The sequence below is a fragment of the Phyllobates terribilis genome, unplaced genomic scaffold, assembly GCF_046119375.1.
Source record: "Phyllobates terribilis strain yellow unplaced genomic scaffold, ASM4611937v1 Scaffold_1__5_contigs__length_1240528914, whole genome shotgun sequence".
NCBI classification, from domain to species: Eukaryota; Metazoa; Chordata; class Amphibia; order Anura; family Dendrobatidae; genus Phyllobates; species Phyllobates terribilis.
In genome coordinates, this window is record NW_027362761.1 from 93,938,752 (window position 1) to 93,964,563 (window position 25,812).

Genomic DNA, 25,812 nt, shown 5'->3' on the forward strand with positions numbered 1-25,812 from the left:
TTTATATATGTAACCCTTTTCATATGTACAGCACCCTGGAATCAATGATGCGTTAAAAATAAATAATAATAAAAATTATTTATGGTAGTATGAGCAGTGTCCTAGTTTACAACCATCCTCAGCTGGGAGGGCTACTTTATCATTTTTACTTTATGGCACATTGCTAACATATAGAGCGCGGACATGTGTTTCAAGGTACCAATTTATACAATATAACTAAGGTGGGACATTTTGTTTAAACTTTAGTCTTGAAAGAATTGTTAAAAAGAATGCTGAATGTGTGAGTCAATGTGCTAGTTTTTGCTATCCACAAATGTTTCATCATTATTTCAACTGTAATCATTTAGAATTTCATAAATACATCATCATAAAGCAACTGTAAAAGTGACCATTTTATTGCCAACCCACACAACACCTACATAAAATTATGACAACTAGGAACAGAGCATGGAGTGAAGTCAAATCTGACCGCCATTTACAGTCGTTACGCATTAATTACAGCCAATTGCCTTGCGGTAATTATTTTTTATGGACATTTTAATTAAAAATCACCACTTAAAATAATGTTGGCAAGGACATAGATCTTTTAGATGTTTCTAAGGAAATTCTAAACATACAAAGGGGTGGTTCGGAATACAACTTAATTATCATACTAAATCCCTATCTATTTAATACCATAATCTAAACTATTTTCTAATACACTTCAATTAAAAATGTCCTCGCCTACCCTAATGACACCATCTAACAGCTTTTCTTTTTTTTAATTTACAACATCTTTTTTGACGACACTTCGTTTGACAGTCCCAGTGCATGCCGCAGCCCCTGTCCCCGCCCTGAAACAAGGCATCATCAGTGACACTCATTTCAGGGGCTGAGCTAGTCCCTGGGCGATGTGCACAAAGACAGTACGCTGTCTCGCAGGCTCAGATCAGTAGTGATGAACTGGTACCAGAGCGCATTGTTAGTGTATGTTGTAAGACTACCCAGCGTGCAGTGACCAGCACCGACCCAGCAAGATGTTGGGATGTCAGGATACTCAATCAAAGCTTCATCATGGGGCGGAGGATAATGTCACTGCTACAGCCTCTGCACCTTCCTTGAATTAAAGGAAGACAGTGACACTCATTTCAGGGGCTGGGCTAGTCCCTGCTGTGTCACTGTACAATGTGCACAAAGACAGTGCGCTCTCTCACACCGGCTCAGATCAGTAGTAATGAGCCTGTACCCAAGCGCATTGTTAGTGTGTGTTGTAAGACTACCCAGCGTGCAGTGACCAGCACCGACCCAGCAAGCTCTGCAAGCCAGGTATACATCTTACAACCCCCAGCAACAGTGAGCTCTGGTACCGGTTCATCACTACTGATCTGAGCCGGTGAGAGAGCGTACTGTCTTTGTGCACATCGCCCAGGGACTGTTATGATAGGCTACAAGCACTAAGGAAAGACAGGAGATATGTCCCTACAATAGAACTAAGCTAGATCCCTACGATGTAGCGGGGAACCTGATCCTGCGATCAGACCAGCTAAAGTCCTCAGCTAGTCTGAACGAAGACCTATAGATGTGAGGAAGGGATCCCTACAAGAACTAGGGACTGGGAGAAAGATGGACACCTCCTAGCAGAAATTGTAGCAGTAAAAAGACAAACACACAACATAGAACATAAAGGTCAAAAGACCTAGCTAAACTGACTGAGAAAGGTTACAAAGCACCTGGCTAGCTTAAGAGTAGAAATTACAATGAAGTCCAGCATGGTCAGACGGGCAGAGCAGGATTAAATAGGCAAAAAGGTCATGTGACCAGCAAAATAGAAAAAACCTAACAGGAGAGTTCTAACAGTACCCCCTCTTCTAAGAGGAACCTCCGGATCCCCTAGGACCAGGCTTATCAGGAAACCTCTTGTGAAACGCTCTGACAAGTCTGGAAGCAGAAACATCATCCGCCCTCACCCATGAGTTATCCTCGGGACCGAAACCCTTCCAAGCGACGAGATACTGCAAACTCCCCCTATACAGTCTAGAATTAAGGATGCGGGAAATTTCATATTCCCCGTCCTCCACCACCGGAGGAACAGTGGCAGTGGCGTCTCTATCTGATACATCAGCTTTTTTCAATAGAGAAACATGAAACACCGGATTAATCTTCCAGGAGGTAGGAACTTCCAACCTAACAGCAGATTGGTTAACTACCTGAAGCACCTTAAAGGGCCCTACAAACTTGGGACCCAATTTTTTAGAAGGAATCCTCAACCGCAGATTCTTAGAGGACAACCAAACCATGTCACCAACAGTAATCAAAACCTCTTGACGTTTCCTGTCAAAGTACCTCTTAGATTTTTTGTTAGCCTACTGAAGATTACCACGCACATCCGTCCAAACTCTCTCCAAATCACCGGAAAAACTCTCCTCCTCAGGCACAGCCGATACCAATTTGGAGAATGACCCAAAAGACGGATGTCTCCCAGAACAACAAAAAAAAGGCGAACACCCAGCAGAAGAGGATGTTTGGTTGTTAAGAGCAAATTCAGCAAGCGGCAGAAACTCAGACCACCCCTCTTGATTGTCTGCCACAAAACAACGCAAGAACTGCTCAACATCCTGATTCTTCCTTTCTGTCTGGCCATTAGACTCAGGATGATATCCAGATGAAAACGACAAATGAACTCCCAACCTGTCACAAAAGGCACGCCAAAAACGAGCCACGAACTGAGGTTCCCTATCAGAAACAATGTCAGTAGGAACACCATGGAGTCTGACAATTTCCCTGACAAAGGCCTTAGCGAGTGTCTTAGCGCAGGGCAGTTTGATGAAGGGAACCAAGTGACACATCTTGTTAAAACGGTCCACGACCACCCAGATGACCGTGAAACCCTCAGAGGAGGGAAGGTCAGTAATAAATTCCATAGCCAGATGTGTCCAAGGTGCACTAGGAACCTCCAGAGGGCAAAGCAACCCCGCAGCAGGAGTATGAGAAGACTTAGATCTAGCACACACAGTACATTGACGCACCCACTTAATGACTTCCTTCTGCCATCCAGGCCATCAAAAACTGCGACCCACAAGTCTCTTGGTCTCAGAAATTCCTGGATGACCTGCCAACCGAGACTCATGACACTCAACAAACAAATCTCTCCTAAAGGTCCTAGGCACAAACAACCTCCCATGGGGAGTGTTAGATGGGGCATTCTCCTGTGCTTTAAGAATCTCATCTTCCAAAACGGAGTCCAATGCAGCAATCACAACACCTTCTTGTAAAATGCTCTCCTCCTCCTCAGCACCGACCATGGGAGAAAAGCTGCGAGACAACGCATCAGCTTTAACATTCTTGGTACCCGGGATGTAAGTAACGGAAAAATTAAACCGCAAAAAAAAAAAAGTGCCCACCTAGCCTGACGGGCATTCAAGCGCTAGGCAGCATCAAGATAGATCAGATTTTTATGATCAGTGAAAACCTGAATGGGAAATTCAGCACCTTCCAAGAGATGACGCCAGTGTTCAAATGCGAGTTTAATAGCCAGCAATTCCCGATTACCAATATCGTAATTAAGTTCAGTCTCAGGACATTTTTTTGAAAAAAAGGCACAGGGATGTACTCCATCCTTGTTTTCCTGAGACAACACCGCACCGACCCCCACAGAAGAAGCATCAACCTCAACCAAAAACGGCTTAGTCACATCAGGCTGCATAAGGATGGGGGCAGAGCTGAACCTCTCCTTTAGAAACACAAAAGCTTCAATGGCCTCAGTAGTCCACTGAACCGTATTAGCACCTTTCCTGGTGAGATCGGTCAGTGGTTTAACAATAATAGAAAATTTTTAATGAATTTTCTGTAATAATTGGCGAAACCCAAAAACCACTGTATCGATTTCAAACCAATAGGCCTAGGCCATTCCTGCACAGCTTGAACTTTCACTGGGTCCATCTCAAAGCCCTCGCGGGAGATAATGTAGCCCAAAAAACTAATTCTCTGTACAGCGAACTCACATTTCTCTAGCTTAGCAAAAAGCGAATTGTCAATTAATAACTGTAATACCTCACGTACGCTCCGCCAATGAGACTCCAGATCAGGCGAATAAATCAAAATGTCATCCAAATACACAACCACATTTTTGCCGATCAAAGGTCTAAGGATGTCATTAATAAGATTCTGAAAAAATGCTGGTGCATTGGTAAGACGAAAAGGCATAAGCAGATTCTCAAAACGACCCACAGGAGTGTTAAAAGCAGTCTTCCATTCATCACTCTCCTTCATGCACAACAAATTGTATGCCCCCCGGAGATCAATTTTAGAGAACCACTTGGCCCCCACTAACTGGTTAAACAAATCAGGAATCAATGGCAGTGGGTAGGGATTACGTACAGTAATTTTATTAATCTCGTGAAAGTCCAGACAAGGACGTAAACCGCCGTCCTTTTTTTTAACAAAAAAAAATCCAACAGCCACAGGTGACTTAGAGGTTCTGATATGACCGGCGGCCAAGCTCGTCTGTATGTATTCCTCCAAAGCCTTTCTCTCAGGAATAGTAAGATTAAATAAACGACTTTTCGGAAGAGTCGCTCCAGGGACAAATTCAATGGTACAATCATAGTCTCTATGGGGAGGCAAAATTTGAGACTCCTCCTCAGAAAAAACTTTCAAAAAATCCTGAATAGGTACAGGTAATTCACCTTTATACACAGCAGCAATGCGCCCGTTACAACACTTGTCATAACACTTAGGGCTCCAGGACTTAATTTCATTAGTAGACCAATCCAGTACAGGATTGTGCAATTTTAACCAGGGTAGCCCCAAAATTACTGGAGAAGGCAAATTATTTAATACTACCAAATCCAAATTTTCTTGGTGAATACCATTAATAGTGAGGGGAAATTCATAAACCTTGTGAGTAACACATTTCAAGGGAGAGCCATCGACAGAAACCACCGCAATAGGGGATAACAAAGGTTTGGGTTTTAATTGAAGTTTTTCCAAGAATCCCCCATCAATCACATTCAGAGTAGAACCACAATCCACAAATACCCGAAATTCAATTGATTCTTCCTGAGCTGCAGTAGTAGCAGAAAGAAATACCCCCTTAGTGTTTAAACAGGCTATACGGGCGTAACTGCCATTTTTTTGTTCTTTGTTCATACGAAGCACACAGTTCTTAATGAAGTGGTCAGATTTTCCGCAATAAAAGCACAAACCTTCAGAAAACCTGCGGTCTTTTTCTTGAGAGCGGGGTGACATCGCCCCAATCTCCATCGGCTCTCCAATGTCAGTACAGACCCTCTCAAGACTAGGAGCTGACATGGCAAATGATTTACTCTCATTAACCCTTGCACGCAGTCTCCTGTCCACCCGTATAGCTAATTGCATTGCCTCCTGCAAGTTTCCAGGTGTAGGATAAGCAATAAGCAGATCCTTAACCCTTTCACCTAGCCCAGCAAGAAACAAACTTTTCAGAGGTGAATCGTTCCACCCCACCTGAGCAGACCACCGACGGAAGTGAGTACAATAATTTTCCACATTTCCTGATCCCTGTTTCAAAAGTCTCAATTCCGTCTCAGCTGATGAGACACAATCAGGATCATCATACAACAACCCCAAAGCAGAAAAAAAACTATCCACTGATCTTAAGCACGGATCACTCGGTTGGAGAGAAAAGGCCCATCCCTGAGGTTCTTTGTGCAAAAGTGACATTATGAACCCTATGCGCTGTGATTCATCACCAGAGGATCTGGGTCTCAAATGAAAATACAATAAACAAGCATTTTTAAAGGAAAAAAATCCCGTTGTTCTCCAAAAAATAAATCAGGCAATCGTACCTTTGGCTCCACAAAATGCGCTCCAGAACAGCTACTCATGTGTTGCTGGAGCTCGGCCACCTCCAGAGAGAGTCCCTGCAGGCGTTGAGCCAAATCCTGAACCGACACCATGATGGAAACTGGAGGTCTTTCCTTAGAGATATTTTTGGGCTGGACTTACTGTTATGATAGGCTACAAGCACTAAGGAAAGACAGGAGATATGTCCCTACAATAGAACTAAGCTAGATCCCTACGATGTAACGGGGAACCTGATCCTGCGATCAGACCCGCTAAAGTCCTCAGCTAGTCTGAACGAAGACCTATAGATGTGAGGAAGGGATCCCTACAAGAACTAGGGACTGGGAGAAAGATGGACACCTCCTAGCAGAAATTGTAGCAGTAAAAAGACAAACACACAACAGAGAACATAAAGGTCAAAAGACCTAGCTAAACTGACTGAGAAAGGTTACAAAGCACCTGCTAGCTTAAGAGTAGAAATTACAATGAAGTCCAGCATGGCCAGACGGGTGGAGCAGGATTAGATAGGCAAAAAGGTCATGTGACCAGCAAAATAGAAAAAACCTAACAGGAGAGTTCTAACAGTGACTAGCTCAGCCCCTGAAATGAGTGTCACTGATGATGCCTTGTTTCAGGGTGGGGACAGGGGCTGCGGCATGCACTGGGACTGTCGAAACGAAGTGTCGTCAAAAAAGATGTTGCAAATTTAAAAAAAAGAAAGGCAGCTAGATAGTGTAGTTAGTGAAGGAGAGGGAATTTTTAATTCAAGTATATTAGAAAATAGTTTAGACTATGGCATTAAATAGATATGGAGCTAGGTTGAAAATTAAGTTGGACCACCCCTTTAGGTTATTACATTTTAATTTATGTGAAAAAATGATAAATGACTATATCCATGTGCTTTTTTGTGTTAGTCTACAAACTTTGCCAGACTCCTTCTCTAAGATAGTGGAGGAGCTTTTAATGCTAAGGATGGCTCCGATTCTAGGTCAATCATGTTTTGTTGCTTTAAGCCGATTTGTAATGACTGAATGTCTGACATTGGGGTTTTGTGACTACCGTGTCTTCTTAGGAAAACATGAAAGTATTTTCAATGCTATCTTACCTCTGCAGGTGGCTTCAGAGCCAGACCACAGTCCATTTGGTTGACAGAGGCGAATGCTGCTTCCAACTAATTCATAGCCTGCATTGCATCGGATTCCACAGGCGGCATCAAAGTGATTGTTGCAGATGCTCTGGATGAAATAGCCATTCTCTGGGGGCAGCAACTCAGGGCAGCGCACAACTAATGATGTTTAGAAGACAAAAACAACTGTTATGGGAGAAGGATTTGCATTCCCATTAACTCAGATGAAATCTACCACGAGCTTTATATACTGGAGGAAAAATGCTTTCAATTTGTAGCTTTGTGTAGTTTCTATGTGTTTATGTAATTAATGTTGTCATCTGGAGAGATTAACATAAGGCTGTAAGGAAACTAGACAATACAGTGATAGATTAATGTAGGCAAATGGTGGGCGTCCCTAGGGTATTTCATTGCCTACGGCATCGATGTCTAATGTAGTGCGGGGATTACCCAGACACAAATCCTCGTTTACAGTCTAATACATTGAAGTGTATTCCATGCCGACATACTGCAAAGCTTATCACATTATGGCATATAATTAGAACATATGAAAAATCATCTGATTTCCATCCAGGAAAAAAATAATGATTTTTCATCCGTTAAACGTTTGTTTTTATACATCAACAGTGAATAAAATTTACTAGATAAAATACAATTCCCCACAATGACAATTGCAATGTACAGACAGCATGGTGGCTCAGTGGTTAGCACTGAAGCCTTGCAACGCTGAGGTCCTGGGTTCAAATCCCGCCAAGGACAACATCTGCAAGGAGTTTGCATAATCTCTGTGGGTTTCCTCTGGGTTCCCTGGTTTCCTTCTACACTCCAAAGATATACTGATAGGAAATTTAAATTCTGCGCCCCAATGGGGACAGCAATGATAATGTATGTAAAGCACTGTGGAATATGATGGAGCTATATAAGCAAAGCATAATAGTGTGTCCATAAAAGTCAGATGTAATACAGTTGATCTGCATGGAATCCATTTTTCAGCACACACAGAGACTTGAATAGGTGATTCTCATCTGAATTATGAAAAGAATAGTGCATTTTATACGTGAATGTTTGGTCCATGTAAAAAAAAAAAAATATCTGAACAGATCAACTGAATAACATTGGCCCCAGTTCTATCAGTTTTTCCACGGACAGCACTTGGACCGAAAATACTGTTGTGTGAAAGTAGCTAATAAAACACACTCCATAGTTTATTTCCAATAACATGCTTTCTGCATGGCTCTGTTCACATCTACATTGGTTATTTCCATTGTTCTGCTTCAATATCAGAGCAGAACAATGAAAATTATGAAGGACTGATTACTAGTATCATTGATTACATTTATAAAGGAATTATAGCAGTTATAGTAGATAATTTTTAACTAGATAATAGCCAATCCTGACAGCTCTATTTACTTTAATCAAGTCTATCTGATGTTCTGATATTTTTGACAGCAAAAACAGTGCTGCAGACTCCTGTATTCTTGCTGTCAGAATACTGAAAGAAGCCCTGATAGATCCCATTGATGCAATTCTCTAGAGATCCTTATAATAGCTTCGTTTTTACGGAATGGGAAAGTGGAGCTGAATTGTGAATTGAGAATGAGGTTTGTGTCATTCCCTATGCAAGACAGGTCATAGCCTACATGATACCATAAGTCTTCAGAGTTTCTTCTTATTAATTCAAATTTGAAACTTTTCCTTTATTATTTATTCTCTATATCAGTGGTCCCCAACCTTTTTTGCACCAGGGACCGGCTTGAAGCAAGATCATTTTTCCATGGCCCAGCAAGGAGGGGGTGGGGTGGGCGGGGCTTTGGTCATATGGGGGCGGGGTAATGGAGGGATTTGGAGTTTAGTGCATACTTATCATATAGTGTAGACCAGGTCCCCGCCAGGAGCTATGCCAGGAGCCCCACATAATGTGCTGTGCCAGGAGCAGCATCACTGAGGCCCCATCACGCCCTGCAGCAGGACAGGGCAGCTGTCCTGACAGCTGCTGTTCAGCTGCATTTACTTCATCCCAGGGGCGGACACAGACTGTAGTGGGCCCCTGTGCAAGAAATTTTTGGGGGCCCCCCCCGCCCTTCATAAGGCAACAAAGTTATGTAAACATAACCCCCCATGTGCATCTCTCACCCCCCCATGTGCAGCTCACCCCCGTGCATCTCTCATCCCCCTCCGTGCATCTCTCATCCCCCTCCGTGCATCTCTCATCCCCTCCGTGCATCTCTCATCCACCCCGTGCATCTCTCATCCACCCCCCGTGCATCTCTCATCCACCCCCGTGCATCTCCCATTCACCCCCCCGTGCATCTCTCACCCCCCCGTGCATCTCTCACCCCTCCCCTCCCTCCCATGTGCATCTCTCATCTCTCCCCTCCCTCCCATGTGCATCTCTCATCTCTCCCCTCCCCCCATGTGCATCTCTCATCTCTCCCCTCCCCCCATGTGCATCTCTCATCTCTCCCCTCCCCCCATGTGCATCTCTCATCTCTCCCCTCCCCCCATGTGGATCTCTCATCTCTCCCCTCCCCCCCATGTGGATCTCTCATCTCTCCCCTCCCCCATGTGCATCTCTCATCTCTCCCCTCCCCCCCATGTGGATCTCTCATCTCTCCCCTCTCCCCATGTGCATCTCTCATCTCTCCCCTCCCCCCCATGTGCATCTCTCATCTCTCCCCTCCCCCCATGTGCATCTCCCATTCCCCCCACTCCTAGTTAATTGTATTTAAAAAAAAATAAAACTTGTTATACTTACCCCCATGCGATCCCTGCAGAATCCTGGCGCTCGTCCAAATCGCTGACACCAGGTTCTCCTGACTTCCGGCCATGTGACGGCGCCGTCACATGACCGGAAGTCAGGGGAATCATGAAGGTGCTGCCGCAGCAGCGCAGCGCTAAGATGTCCCGGACCCGGCGCTTAGCATGCGGCCGGGGGCCCCATGAGGAGAGAGACGCACAAGAGGGGGGCTCCGAGGGGGCTCCTACCGGCCGGGCCCCATACTGGAGTCAGGGCAGTCATGCCCTGATGGCGGCCCTGCTGGAGGCTGGAGGGGCCCCCTCTCCCCGCGGACCGGCTGAAAAACCCCAACGGCCCGGTCCTGGTCCGCGGACCGGCGGTTGGGGACCTCTGCTCTATATGGCTGATTTACCAGGCTGTTTGAGCGAGTTTTTTTTGGCGTTACACTGCTTTGAAATGTTGCAACTTTTGGCATTTTGTTCGGCAGTCTTGACCAGCTCCGCCAAGTTTTTGAAAAAAATTACGACATAAATGTATAGACTGGCCTACTTTTTTTGCCATGTTGCACCAAATTCATTAAAAGGTGCACTCCCTCTTGATGAAATTTTTGGATCATACACCAGCACGCTCTTCATGTAAACTGGAGTACAAAACACTAGTCGTGATGAATGGAGGATGTATGCATGTTAACATAGGATTTAAAAAAAATCAATCCACCCAGCTAGATCTCTGGAGTGCCTTGCATCTACAAGTACTGTGAAGTAGAATAGCACAAACAGAAAACTATAACATTTTACCATAGGCTGATTGCTATGTTGCTTTATTGCTGACTTTCCTCTAAAATAGGTAAAATCACCCTACAACCTGATGCAGTCTTTATTCTTTTATGCTATTATTAGATCAAATCAGAGCTGAAATTATATAGAAGGACTACTACTTTTCCTCTTTGGAGCTAATATTGTGTTGTACAAATTCAGCAAAGGTTATCATGATTGTTAATAATTTGTCACCGTAGATTAGGAGGATAACTTAACACTGCACAAGCCAGTGCTTGCTGTCAGGTTAACTGTCAAATTACATTTTTTTTGTGCTTCAATATCACAGTGCTGAGTTAGGCTGTGTGCCCACGATGCGTTTTTTAAGCATTTCCGCAGCGGCAAAAGCGCTGCAGAAACACTTAAAAAATGCTTGGTAGAAGGCCTGCCATGTTCCCCAATGATAATCCGCATGTGCTGTGCACATGCTGCGGAAATTTCCGCTGCGGATTATCATTGCGGAAAAAAACGCAGCACTACAAATTATTTGCGGAAGGGCGGTGTTTTCGCCGCCATTGACTTGCATTGAAACGCATAATATCTGCATCACTGCTTATGTAGATGCGGAATCCAAACGTTTCAATGTGCGGACGGTACCCGGGTGTGGAGGAGAGGAGACTCTCCTCCAGACCCGGGTACCATAGTACCTGTAAAAAAAAGAATAAAATAAAAAATAAATACTATACTTACCTTTTGATGGTCCCCGGTGTGCTCGTGTTCACTTGCCGGCAGCTCGCGATGGACTGAAGGACCTGCGCTGACATCATAGTCATGTGACGGCAGGTCCTTCAGTGTAGTGTACTGCGAGCTGCCGGCAAGGGAGAACGGAGCGAAGCAAGACTCCAGGGGCCATCGGAAGGTAAGTATAGATTTATTTTTTATTTTTTACCATTCTTTACGGTCACACTGTATAAATCCATGCTGTTTGCATGGATTTATATAGTGTGACCAAGTTGTCAAGGACTTTCCAAGTGATGCTAAAATCGCTTGGAAAGCGCTTGTCAACCCGCATGCGGAAATGCATGTGAAGAACGCTTCATTTCCGCATGTCCCTGGCAGGAAAACGCATGTACAATCCGCATGTACAATCCGCATGTGTTTTTTCTGCCAGGGAGATGCAGAAACGCTCAGAAAAAATCCTGAGCATTTCTGCATCGTGGGCACATAGCCTTAGAGTCAAGCCAACCTTTGCTTGATCTGTATGTTCAGGTTATGAAGACCATAAAAAATAAAATGGCTACCTCACCTTTGCAGATTTTACCATCTACTTCATATCCCTCTTTACATACACAGTCTTCCTCTGATGTGCTTCCTGGTGGTGAAGTGTGATTTGGATCAGGACATGAGATACAAGTGCTGACTCCTCCTGGTTTACCCTCGGTTTTGTATGTGCCAGATGGACAGGCTGTTAAAACATATTTAAAAACATATAATTCAATTCTCAAACGTGTAAACATTTTATATATGTGCATGAAAAGTTTTAACTTAATCTATATCCATATGCCTCATTAAAGCTTTTCAATGTCCCTCCTCCCCTGCTGCTACTGAAATCTCACAATGCTTAGTACAAGCTGCAGCTGTCGATCATGTTGTATAGTCGAGGATTGACTTCACTTGGATTTATGATCTCTGTTATTCTATATCTGCTTCTTTAATACTTGCATTATGCATACATTTTAACATGAATTTTGTAAGCAAGTACACCAGCCACATCAGTTAACAAAGACCTTTTTTAACAACATATGTAGTTTGCATTGTGAAATCTGAAAAAGTGTTAGTAAAAGGGTTATTTTGGTTCCTGGAAACAATCAATAGTTAGACAGCAGACATTAACTTAGTACACATCTTTACTTGTGCATTTCTCTTCAAATACGATCACCAACTGGTTTTAAGAAGCACAAAAAGAGTTATTTTAATGTGTTTCCCTGTGAAGTGACAGTCCTGACCATGAGATGGATGAGGAACTTAATATCAGCCATGTAAACTTGAATGAGCTGTGCCCCATTAATTTTCAGGATTGGTGGTGGAACTACCAGCCAGACCGCTACAGCTCAGATAGTTACACCATATCCTAGTGATATTTCCAGCTATGATGGGTGAGAACAACCCTTTAACCTTGGTGCACCATCCATTTAAGTATCAGTTAATGTTTGAGCATGCTTTTTCTTGATACATTTATACTAGAGAACAAATATTACATTGATAAATACACCCTACAGTGTTTCTGTGCTTATTTAACAGCTATTTAGAGTTTGCTTTGACCTCTGTTGTATTCTTCTACATGGATACAGACTATTTTTCATGGTTTCATGTAAATTTTTATCATTTTTAGAGCATGTGTCTCTTGTGCTGGTCTTTCCAATTTACTAATTAAGCTGTAGTATCACCTGGCATTACGGCTTTGCCCTTATAACACAGCACCCGCTCAGGGCTTCCTCCTACAAATAATAATACATGCAGGGATAATGATTCCTGAAATGCCATTTCAGAATTAAATCTTTCGGAAGCCAGGAGCCATTAGCCTGGCAGGCTCAGCTGCACAACATGCTGCTGGGACTATAAAAATAACAAATTAATCACTTTTCTAGAAATGCCAGTAATCCATAATTTTCTTTCCTATTTCACAGAACCACAAATGAGGCAAAGATGTGTTTCCAGGACAATTAAGAATTGATTTTTGCATTCCAAGTGAAACAAGTCAAAATGACTGTGTTCCCTTATTAAGCTCCTGTGTAATCAAACTGAGAAGAAGAGGAACTGATTAACACTTTTAAGTCAAAGTATTAAAAGTTTTTTTCGGCCAATAAAAAGTTACTAATTGCAAGCCGGCCCCTTCTCTGATGTAAAGACTACTTAGTCAGCCATCTTTACTCGCTGCTCTAGTCATGTGCCAACCTTGGAATCAGATCCCTATGTTGAACATAGGACCAGAAGTGAAGCGTCAAGGAGTGAGAATAAGTGGCATCATTTGTTACAACCTGAGAATAAGAAGATGTTCACCAGCATCCATGAAAAAAAAGGGGAGTAAAATAGGATTGTGGGCTCCATGACATGAGAAAGACCTCTGTGAGGCCGGTACGTGGTGTATTGTCTATCATGGAGCCCAAATAATCGAGTCTCCTGCTTTTGCATGGATGGTGGAGAACCACTTCCATTTTTTCTGCTTTATATCCTGGCTTTGAGGACTAGGACTATTTGCAACTGCATCCTGGCATATTATTGCCCTTGACCTGTTGATAAAGTCCAGCTGTTATGTGGTAAGACGATAACCATGTTTTGACCTTCTCTGTGCATACAGTGTGGATCTAGAAAATGCTAGAATGACAGTATCAGGTGGAAATGCCAGATTTTTTTTAGAGATAAAGGCCTTTTCACCCAGCCCAGTTCTAATATACTGAACACAGTGTTCTATTAATTTTAAAACCTCTTCAAGGAGTTTAGGTAGATGACCAAAAACAATTTATCATCTCTTCTGTGTATCAGTCTTACGCCGAATTCATAAGTCTGTAAAACACAGCCTGTGCTCTGATCACAATAAATGGCCCAATTAGAATGTCTCCTGACCTGATAACTGCCTCATAGGCATATATGAGATTCTTAGATCAGGTCAAGAGACCATCCAGTCAAGCTGGATATTATGGTCAGATTAACATAACTCTGTTTCAAAGACTTGTAAATTCGGCTTTCTGCACACTAATAATTAATTTGCATGTTGTAAGTTGACAATCAAAGTGAACCTGTTACCAGCAAAAATGCTGTTAACCAGCAGATTTTGCGTTAACCTGTAGGTTAATATCGTCACTAACCTGCCCGGCATATGCACTTTGCACTTAGCCGAACTCTGAGGGGAGAAAATTAACTTTATTTTCCCTGGAAGCATTCAGTTTCAGTCAATGGGACGCCTCCGGCGCAGGTTCAGTCACCACTCTGAGTATGCAGAAAGGCGGCTGTAACTGCGCCCCCGGGTCTGACTGACAACTGAGCCCCAATGCAGAGTCAGTGTCATTCAGGGTCGGGGGCTTGGTTACAACTGCCATTCTGTATACTCAGAGTGGTGACTGAACCCGCGCCGGTGCCACCCCCGTGAAAATAGAGTTAATTTTCTCCCCGCAGCATTCGTCTACATGCAGGCGCTGGGCAGGTTAATAATGCTATTAACCTGTAGACTAAGCCCATATATGCAGGTTAATAGCTGGTGACAGCTTTCCTTTAACGCAAATGAGATATTAACTGCATTTATCCAAGCCATGACAACTTTTTTGTACTTGGTAATGCTTGACTTTCACTCTGTGGACTTAGAGACCTGTACATATTTTTTAAATACCACTAAAAGCTTAAACTACTACATTTGCACATCTACCTGTGCTTTGTGTATTGTTTTCACCCAGTGTTTCAGTGCCTACAGGAAATCTAAAACTAAAATGTAAAGATCTATAAATCTTAATGGTTTTTCCCAAAATTAGTAAATAATAATAGTAAGGAATGCACAAGGATAGCACTGTTAGTGAGGAGCGACATGAGAACTAGTAAGCAAATGGGAGTATGTCTAAAGATAACCACTTGAGCTACCGCTCATTAGGAGTAAGGTTTGTACTGTCTTTAAGGGTTAATGTACTGAGTAACACTACTAAGACATTGGACAGTGTATAAAAGATTTCTGTTTACCATCTGAAGAGGTCCCACAAACACAGGCAGATACCCTGCCACATAAAAGGAGAAGCTGTGCAGCCCAGCAGAGAGTGTCTGCATTATATCTAGCTAGAAGTGGGGATGAGTAGCACACATTATACATAGTATGCTGCCTCAAGCAGGAAGCTCCAGCATGTGTAGTCTGTCCCAAGTGGAGAAGACCAGACCAGCTACTGTATGGCATTACTGTCAAGAGAGGTGACATTGAAAATAGCTGTGACAAACACTATGAATTTTGCTAAGCCAAAAGTTCTAACTAATACAACACATACTGTAAAGGAGGAACTGCAAAGGAGTATACCAGCAGGCCCCAAGCAAAGTGTGGCAAGTACAGATTAACTATCATAGGCACAAGTAAGGTGCCATAAATGTAAACCCATTGTTGTCTATATTAACCAAGTCACAAATATCAAAGCTCGGGGCAAAAAACAAAGTTCACCACCTGATATAACAAGTTTAACACAAAAAGAAGTACGCCTGCGTTTGAGCAAATTAAACATTGACAAATGCCCCGGCCCAGATGGTATTCATCCACGGATACTGAAGGATTTGAGCTCAGTAATTGACAAACCGTTGAATCTCGTTTTCTCGTTTTCTTAGACTCTCTTGTAACAGGGGTAGTGCCACAGGATTGGAGGATGGCTGATGAGGTACTGATATTTAAGAAAGGTAAGAAGGTGGATCCAGGTAACTGCCATCCGGAAAGTCTGACATCAGTAGTGTGCAAAGTTTTTGAGGGCATTATAAAAGATGACCTGCAGAGTTATAGAGAATAATATAATAATTGATAAAGCATGGATTCATGAAAAAATAGGTCGTGTCTAACCAACATGTTGGGTTTCTATGAGGAGGTAAGTGCAAATCTGGATGTTGGTAATACATCTAATGTGATTTATCTGGACTTTGCAAAGGCATTTGATACTGTACCACATAACAGCCTTATACTGAAGCTACAGAAGCAAGGACATGGGGGGAACAATATGCAGATGGGTAAGGAATTGGCTAAATAACAGGAAACAATGAGTCATCATAAATAGTACGTTCTCTAAATGGGATATAGTCCGCAATGGGGTACCGCAGGGATCTGTGCTAGGACCAATTATTTTTAACCTCTTTATAAATGACCTTGTGGATGGGATTGAGAGTAAATTGTCAGTCTTTGCTGATGACACCAAACTTTTAAGGATATTAAAATCTGATCTTAACATTACAATATTGCAGAACAATCTGGATAAGAAGACTGAATGGGCATACACTTGGCAGATGAGGTTTAATGTACACTGTGTGCAGAATTATTAGGCAAGTTGTATTTTAGAGGATTATTTTTATTATTGATCAACAACTATGTTCTCAATCAACCCAAAAGACTCATAAATATCCAAGCTTAATATTTTTGGAAGTTGGAGTGGGTTTTTTTTAAATTTGGCTATCTTAGGAGGATATCTGTTTGTGCAGGTAACTATTACTGTGCAGAATTATTAGGCAACTTAATAAAAACCAAATATAATCCAATCTCACTTGTTTGTTTTCACCAAGTAAACCAATATCAGTGCACAAAATTTAGAAATAAACATTTCTGACATGCAAAAACAAAAACCAAAAAAATTAGTGATCAATATAGCCACCTTTCTTTATGATGACACTCAACAGCCTTCCATCCATAGATTCTGTCAGTTGCTTGATCTGTTTTCGATCAATATTGCGTGCAGCAGCCACCACAGCCTTCCAGACACTGTTCCGAGAGGTGTACTGTTTTCCCTCCCTGTAGATCTCACATTTTATGATGGACCACAGGTTCTCTATTGGGTTCAGATCAGGTGAACAAGGGGGCCATGTCATTATTTTTTCTTATTTAAGACCTTTACTGGCCAGCCACGCTGTGGAGTAGTTGGATGCATGTGATGGAGCATTGTCCTGCATGAAAATCATGTTTTTCTTGAACGATACCGACTTCTTCCTGTACCACTGCTTGAAGAAGTTGTCTTCCAGAAACTGGCAGTAAGACTGGGAGTTGAGCTTCCTTCCATCCTCAACCCGAAAAGGTCCCACAAGTTCATCTTTGATGATACCAGCCCATACCAGTACCCCACCTCCACCTTGCTGGCATCTGAGTTGGAGTGGAGCTCTCTGCCCTTTAATGATCCAGCCTCTGGCCCATCCATTTGGCCCATCAAGAGTCACTCTCATTTCATCAGTCCATAAAACCTTTGAAAAATCAGTCTTAAGATATTTCTTGGCCTATTCTTGACATTTTACCTTATGTTTCATGTTCAAAGGTGGTCATTTTTCAGCCTTCCTTACCTTGGCGATGTCCCTGAGTATCGCACACCTTGTGCTTTTTGATACTCCAGTAACGTTGCAGCTCTAAAATATGGCAAAACTGGTGGCGAATGGCATCTTGGCAGCTTCACGCTTGCTTTTCCTCAATTCATGGGCAATTATTTTGCGCCTTTTTTGGCCAACACGCTTCTTGCGACCCTGTTGGCTATTTGCCATGAAACGCTTGATTGTTCGGTGATCACGCTTCAAAAGTTTGGACATTTCAAGACTGCAGCATCCCTCTGCAAGGCATCTCACAATTTTGGACTTTCAGAGCCCGTCAAATTTCTCTTCTGACCCATTTTGCCAAAGGAAAGGAAGTTGCCTAATAATTAAGCACACCTTATATAGGGTGTTGATGTCATTAGTCAACACCCCTCCTCATTACAGAGATGCACATCACCAGATTTACTTAATTGGTAGTTGGCTCTCAAGCCTATGCAGCTTGGAGTAGGACAACATGTATAAAAAGTATCATGTGATCAAAATACTCATTTGCCTAATAATTCTGCTCACAGTGTAGATGAATGTAGAGTAATGCACCTAGGATGGAGTAATCCTATTGCTGCATACACATTAAATGGGAGTATACTCGAAACTACAGAACAGGAGAATTATGACATGTTCCCATTAGAAAGGAGAGGGTCTGCTATACAGTTATAGGGTATGCCGTGAGTCTAATGGCTGCCAAAATGTAGGAAAAACCCCACTAACAATTTAAAGACACATACAGCTGGGCCATAGTAAAAAGTACAACATGTTCCCATTAAAAAGGAGAGGGTCTGCTGTTCAGTTATAGGGTATGCAGTGAGTCCAACGGCTAAAAAAATTTAGGAAAAACCCCACTAGCAATTTAAAGACACATAGAGGTGGGCCTCAGTAACAACATATTTCCATTAGAAAGGAGAGTGTCTCCCATATTGTTTGCCTATGCTGTGACTGAAATGGCTGTCAAAAGTTTGGAGGCACTCCAATGCCCCTTGGAAGAGACGTGGAGGTCAGAGAGCCTCCTGAAAACAATGTTACCATTATTAGGTAGTGGGTCTCCCATACTGTTTGCCTATGCAGTGAAGCAATGGCTGCCAAAAATTTGGAGGAACTCCAATGCCCCTTGCAAGAGACGTAGAGGTCGGAGGGCCTCCTGAAAACAATGTTCCCATTATTAGGAAGTGGGTCTCCCATACTGTTTATCTATGCAGTGAAGCAACGGCTGTCAAAAATTTGGAGGAACTCCAATGTCCCTTGCAAGGGACGTAGATATGTTGATATGGTACATATGGTGGTGATATGGTGGTGGAGGATGATGATGCCGAGAAAAAGGAGGACAAGAGCAAATAGACAAAATCAGGAAGCGTATACCTATGTCTGGGTGTGAAGACAGAGGTGCATGGGAATAGAGTTAGACCTCCCAAAAAAAAGACACTGTATTTGAGTTTATGTTATGCTGCTATCAGTGGTGTTGAGAAGTCTGGCCCAATCCAGCCCTTGTTCATTTTTATAACAGTCAGCCTGTCAGCATTTTCAGTTGACAGGCAGATGCGCCTATCGGTTATAATTCTCAATTGTATTTGTGTATCTCTAGCCTGTACTCCTTGGTTGTCCAATGAACTGTGACCTCTGCCGTCAACATTTCAGATGGGAATTTTTTTAATAATTCCGCAACAAGGGCCTTCTCGTACTGCACCATTTTATTTATTTTTCCTAAATTTGGTCAGCCGTTAAACTCACTGCATACCCTATAACTGTATAGCAGACTCTTTCCTTTCTAATGGGAATTTGTCATTACTGTGGCCCTGCTCTATGTGTCTTTAATTTCTTAGTGGGGTTTTCCTAAAATTGTTCAGCCGTTGGACTCATTGCATACCCTATAACTGTATAGCAGACCCTGTCCTTTCTAATGGGAACATGTCATACTTGTTACTGTGGCCCTGCTCTATGTGTCTTTAAATTCTTAGTGGGGTTTTTCCTAAATTTGGTCAGCCGTTGGACTCACTACATGCCCTATAACTGTATAGCAGACTTTCTCCTTTCTAATGGGAATTTGTCGTTACTGTGGCCCTGCTCTATGTGTCTTTAATTTCTTAGTGGGGTTTTTCCTAAATTTGGTCAGCCGTTGGACTCGCTGCATACCCTATAACTGTATAGCAGACTTTCTCCTTTCTAATGGAAATTTGTCATTACTGTGGCCCTGCTCTATGTGTCTTTAATTTCTTAGTGGGGTTTTTCCTAAATTTCGTCAGCCGTTGGACTCACTGCATACCCTATTACTGTATAGCAGACTCTCTCTTTTCTAATGAGAACATGTCGTACTCGCTACTGTGGCCCTGCTTTATGTGTCTTTCAGAGTTCCTCCATCATCAATGAAACAGGATGTGTCTGATGATGTGTCACACACCACATTGCCAGATAAGGTTGTAAAATGTTAAAATTACATTTCCTGGTGTATGCATTTGCCTTAAAAAATAACGTGAAAAAAACAAAAGAGTAGGATCTTTTTTTAGTACAAAAACAGAGTGGCCAATGTAACCTCAATGTAATCACATTGTACAGCTCCTGCACCTCCTCCTCCATCTCCGAAATGACCACGACGCGCCCCCTGGGCCGTGTGTGTGTGGGGATACCCGGAACCGGACCTGTTGTGGATGCTGGGGGTTGTAGTCTCCGTGGCGGTGACCCGGTCCGTGCCCAGGGCGGTCAAACCAAATGGCAGTCTATATGCTGAATGTCCAACTACGCCACCCGTGGATTGCGGTCAGAGTGAACCGCCGCTGCAGGGCAGACCGCTGAGGCTGGTGTTGTGGGTGCAGCAGAGGGTAGTATAACTCCCCATGGGAGGAGTATAGCCTCAGGGCAGCAAGTGCGGATGTTGGGGTGATGGTGCGCGGGAGCAGCAGTAACGACACAGAGTCCTGTAATGCAAGCCTGGATTTTTACTCACAGTCCTTTATCCACGTTACTCCAGCTGGTCATAACGTCGCACTGTGCTCACCAGGTGAGGGGCTCGGCCTACTCCCAGATAACTTTGGAGCGTTTCACAGGACCCCCTTTGTGTGTCCTTTCTCTGGCCTGTCATACCCCACCAGTGACCTCGCTTCTGCTTCTGTCCGGCTGCCTCGGGCCTTCTCGGGTGAACATTGGTGCCGTTTCCCTGACCCTATGTGGTGCCTTCCAAGCGGGTGTAGCGAGGGGCAGCGTCACATAAAATGTCACAGCCTCCGGTTTCTAGCTGAGGGTTGTTCCCCGCCTCCACTAGCTTCGGGGACCGGTCTCCCCCTTTGGCCTGACCCCCCAACGCAGGTAGATTCGGCCGTGCGGTGGTGACTCGCCGGTCCACACCCCTGGGGTCCCTTCGTTCCTTGTTCCTGGAGCCTCCTCCGCTCCTCTTACTTCCTTCTCCTTCCTCCAGGCCCCAGCCGCTCTCTCAGGCCTGCCTGCTGAGCAGAGCTCGGTCTGAGCCTCTGCTCCCTGTCTTCTCCTCTAACTGAACTCAACTGAACTAAGATGGTGCCCACCTTTTATACCTCCTTCTAAGTGCACCCAGGAACTGCCCTCTCCCTCCTATGCACTACAGGGTCCCCCTTCCTCGGTGTTCCCTCCCCCCACTCCAGCCAGGGACAGGGACTGTCGTGCTCTACTTGGAGCATATCGGTCGCCCTGCCCCCTGGAAATGTGGTGTAATACATGCAGGTGTCAGAGTCCTGATCCACATTCCATCCTTACCTGGAAGTGAGATATCGCACATCTGGTTGAGATGCAATACCTCTGTAGAGACCGAACCCTCAGGGCGCTACAACCACATCAGTCACAAGCTGAAAGCACTGCAGCACTGCCTTGGCCAAGCGGCAATAGGCTGTGCTGAAGATAACATGCTTAATGCGTAGGTGACAAACCTCCCAGCGCTGCAGAGTTGTTGAAAGCTGTAACACAGCAGCTTGATCTGTGGCTCTCACCGCTGGACATACAGCCAGGCATGGTCGTGTGTGACAATGGGCGGAACCTGGTGATGGAGAAATGACAGCCGGAGTAGATACGGTTTCCCTCTATGCCACTCCTTTCACCGAGCTAAAGAATATGGCTGTAGTGAAATACAACTCCTACTGAGAAGCTGTTTCAGATTGAAAAACATTGAGCCCAGCAGAGGATTTGATTCTGAGGGCTCACCTTTCTCCCCCGCTCAAGAGCCCCATAGCAGCTGCAAAATTAGCGCTATCATGAACTCTCCTGATGTAGAAGCCAGGGCACACCAAAGAATTCTCTGGTTGGACTGTCCAACCCTGCCGAGAAGCAGTTCTGGATAAGAAAAGTGTGTGGGAAGGTTCCCGAACACTCTATGACTGCTTTTTTACTGAGGTGGAAACCCACGCAAACACGGGGAGAACAGAAAAAATCCTTGCAGATGTTGTCCTTGCTGGGATTTGAACCCAGGATCCCAGCGCTGCAAGGCTTCAGTGCTAACCACTGATCCAATGTGCTGCCGTTCACCCTCTGATATCCAGCAGGCTGGAGAAACTTGCACCTACTGCCACTCTATCTTCAGCTCCTTTGTGAGAAACTAATGTATTTGGGCAGCCACTCAGTCTGCCAAATAAAATTCCTGAGAAGGAAATTGTGGAAGGCTTCGCTACTGGTACTGGGCGCAGTGCTAATACCATGGCGTTGTACCATAGTTTACTGGAAATATTCCAGGCTGGTAGGAGGCAGGCAGATTGCCACAGAAAAGTACCAGCAGTAACGTTCAGGGACCCGCGCTTGTAGAAGGCAGAGACAACACCGGGAAAAATAGTGGCGACTGGCGACCGAGTATGGACACGAGGCATGAGGTTGTGAAAAGCTTCCACCTCCATGAGCCTAAAAGGCCACATTTCAAGTGAAAGCAGCTTTAGAGGACTTCCTGGGAGAAATGACAGCTGGGTAGATATGGATTCCCAAGTCCTTTCACCAAGATAAAGAATATGGCTGTGGTGAAATACAACTCAGCAAAAAAAGCTATGGACTGGCTCCGTACCGTCCCTGCCCACATTCATCTGTCCACGTGTTTGTGGTTAGGCGGTCCTTCCCAGTAAGTGCACTGGGGATGGCACGGGTAGTGTTGTGGGACCAGTGCTTGTGGAAGGTGGAGACGACACTGGGAGAAAAGGTGGCGGCTGGGGACCGAGTATGGACACCCGGCCGCTGGCATGAGGTTATGAAATGCTTCCACCTCCACGAGCCTAAAAGGCCACATTTCAAGTGAAAACAGCTTTAGATGACTTCCTGGGAGAAATGACAGCTGGGTAGATATGGTTTCCCAAGTCCTTTCACAAAGCTAAAGAATATGGCTGTGGTGAAATACAACTCAGCAAAAAAAGCTGTGGACTGGCTCCGTACTGTCCCTGGCCACATTCACCTGTCCACGTGTTTGTGGTTAGGCGGTCCTTGCCAGTAAGTGCACTGGGGATGGCACGGGTAGTGTTGTGGGACCAGTGCTTGTGGAAGGTGGAGACGACACTGGGAGAAAAGGTGGCGGCTGGGGACCGAGTATGGACACCCGGCCGCCGCCGGCATGAGGTTATGAAAAGCTTCCGCCTCCACGAGCCTAAAAGGCAACAATTCAAGTGCAAGCAGCTGTCAAAAATTTGGCAGTATAGTATTGCAGCCTGTGGGTGGGTGGGTGGCTGGCTGCATACTTGCACTTGCATTCCAAGGAATGGGGTAGGGACAACTAAACGCTGCACTGGGACAAGGACGTAGACGGTGATTGTTGCAAGTCTGCAATGACAGGTGCATGGCGAGAGACATCTTTGCATGCGCCAAGGATCACTTATGATGGGCACACTTTTAGGCAGTGACCTGGGAGTCACAGGTGCTTCCGGGGGTCTTCTTCATGCTGTTCCCATGTCTTTTCAGCACTGTATGCATGAGTCTGATGATGTGTCACACACCACTTGGCCAGATAAGGTTGTAAAATGTTAAAATCATATTTCCTGGTGAATGCATTTGTCTTGGTTGAAAGCAAAGCAAAAGTGGAAAAACGCATCAAACGCTACATGTTAACATAGCCCAAGGTGTGGAGGAGTATTTTTGTTTTTGGTTATTTATTTGCCTTTTATACAAGTCATTACCCTGGAAAGGATGTTCCTTAACATATTTCCCAGGAAAATCCATTTTGGTTTCGTTTTTGTATGTTTTATTGTGAGTCCGTAAAAGTGGCGTAATACCTCTGACAATGTTGTTGACAGCAGTGATCTGAGAGTCAGAAATGCTTCCAGGGGTCTTCCCCATGCTGTTCCCATGTCATTTGAGCACTGTTCCCATTGATTTGGGCAATTTTTAGGTCCTCTGCAGACCGCCGGGGGGAGCCGCCTGAAAAATGCTTGAGTTTCCCATAGACTTACATTCGGCTCGTTGCTTGGGTCGAGCACTCTAGCAATCCAATTTGCTCGACCCGAGCAACGAGTACCCGAGCAATTTAGTGCTCGCTCATCACTACTGTTCATGTCTTTGTCAGTGGGCAAACTTACAAAAACAGCAAGGGATCAAATGATTATTTCCTTCACTGTATATCTATATATACAGTATATATATATATATATATATATATATATATATATATATATATATATATATATAAATATATATATACTGTATATATATATATATATATATATATACATATATATATATACAGGGTGGCCCAAAAGTAGGTGGACAGAAAGTGTAATAAGGTTATGAAGGGGGAGATTTATCAAACATGGTGTAAAGTGAAACTGGCTCAGTTGCCCTTAGCAACCAATCAGATTCCACTTTTCATTCCTTACAGACTCTTTGGAAAATGAAAGGTGGAATCTCCACATTATTCAAGAGTAGTCCGCGAGTTTCTTGATGAAACATTTCCTAATAAATGGATTGGCCGAAGAGGCCCACTTCATTGGCCGGCACGTTCACCAGACTTGACCCCAATGGATTTTTTCTTTTGGGGAGTACTCAAGGAATAAAGTTTATAGTCGAAAACCAAAAAGTGTCAGTGATTTGAAAAATTACATAAGAGATGCATTTCAAGAAATTAATACCCAAAGAGACTAGTGCAAAAAAATTGGTCGAAGCGTAAGAGGCGACTTCAAAGCTGTGCAAATTGTACTGGAAAACAGTTTGAGCACCTGCGTTGATAAAATTTAAGGGCTTTTGTATTATTGTTCAGAATAAAATGTAATTGTCAATGTTTTGCTTGTGTTAGTAAATATAATTTTATATATAAATCAAAATAAATGTTATTATTTTCTGGCCACCTACTTTTGGACCACCCTGTATATATATGTATATATATATATACATATTTATATACACACATGGTCAAAATTGTTGGTACCCCTCGTTTAATGAAAGAAAAACCCACAATGGTCACAGAAATAACTTGAATCTGGCAAAAGTAATAATAATTAAAAAATCTATGAAAATAAACAAATGAAAGTCAGACATTGCTTTTCAACCCTGCTTCCACAGAATTATTTAAAAAAAATTAAACTCATGAAATAGGCCTGGACAGAAATGATGGTACCCCTGAAAATAATGTGACAAAAGGGACATGTTAAATCAAGTTGTGTCCACTAATTAGCATCACAGGTGTTTACAGTCTTGTAATCAGTCAGTGGCCTGTATATATGGGCTACAGATACTCACTGTGCTGTTTGGTGACATGGTGTGTACCACACTCAACATGGACCAGAGGAAGCAAAGGAAAGAGTTGTCTCAGGAGATTAGAAAGAAAATTATAGACAAGCATGACCCCTTTACCCTGCAGGGTGGTTTGCACGTTAATGACCAGGCCAATTTTTACAATTCTGACCACTGTCACTTTATGAAGTAATTACTCTGAAACACTTCAACGGATCCCCCTGATTCTGACACTGTTTTTTCGTGACATATTGTACTTCATGATTGTGGTAAAATTTCTTCAATATCAATTGCGTTTATTTGTGAAAAAATTGGAAATTTTGTGAAAATTTTAAAAATTTCACAATTTTCAAAATTTGAATTTGTATTCCGATAAATCAGAGAGATATGTTACACAAAATAGTTAATAAATAACATTTACCACATATCTACTTTCCATCAGCACAATTTTGGAACCAAAATTTTTTTCTATTAGTGTGCTATAAGGGTTAAAAGTTGATCAGTGATTTCTCATTTTTCCAACAAAATTTACAAAACCATTTTTTTAGGGACCACATCACATTTGAAGTGACTTTGAGGGGCCTTTATGACAGAAAATTCCCAAAAGTGACACCATTCTGAAAGCTGCACCCTTCAAGGTACCCAAAAACACACTCAAGAAGTTTATTAACCCT

At 43.3% G+C, this 25,812-nt stretch overlaps 1 protein-coding gene across 1 annotated transcript in view; it reads right to left on the bottom strand.

Moving 5' to 3' along the window:
* The window catches only part of SVEP1 (sushi, von Willebrand factor type A, EGF and pentraxin domain containing 1), a 469,484-nt gene that overhangs the window by 295,528 nt on the left and 148,144 nt on the right, over positions 1–25,812 (bottom strand). The window contains exons 4-5 of the mRNA XM_073664736.1: positions 11,727–11,885; positions 6,908–7,087 (exon numbers count right to left, since the gene is read on the bottom strand). Coding sequence (XP_073520837.1) covers positions 6,908–7,087; positions 11,727–11,885 — 339 coding nt within the window. The remainder of the gene's footprint in view (positions 1–6,907; positions 7,088–11,726; positions 11,886–25,812) is intronic.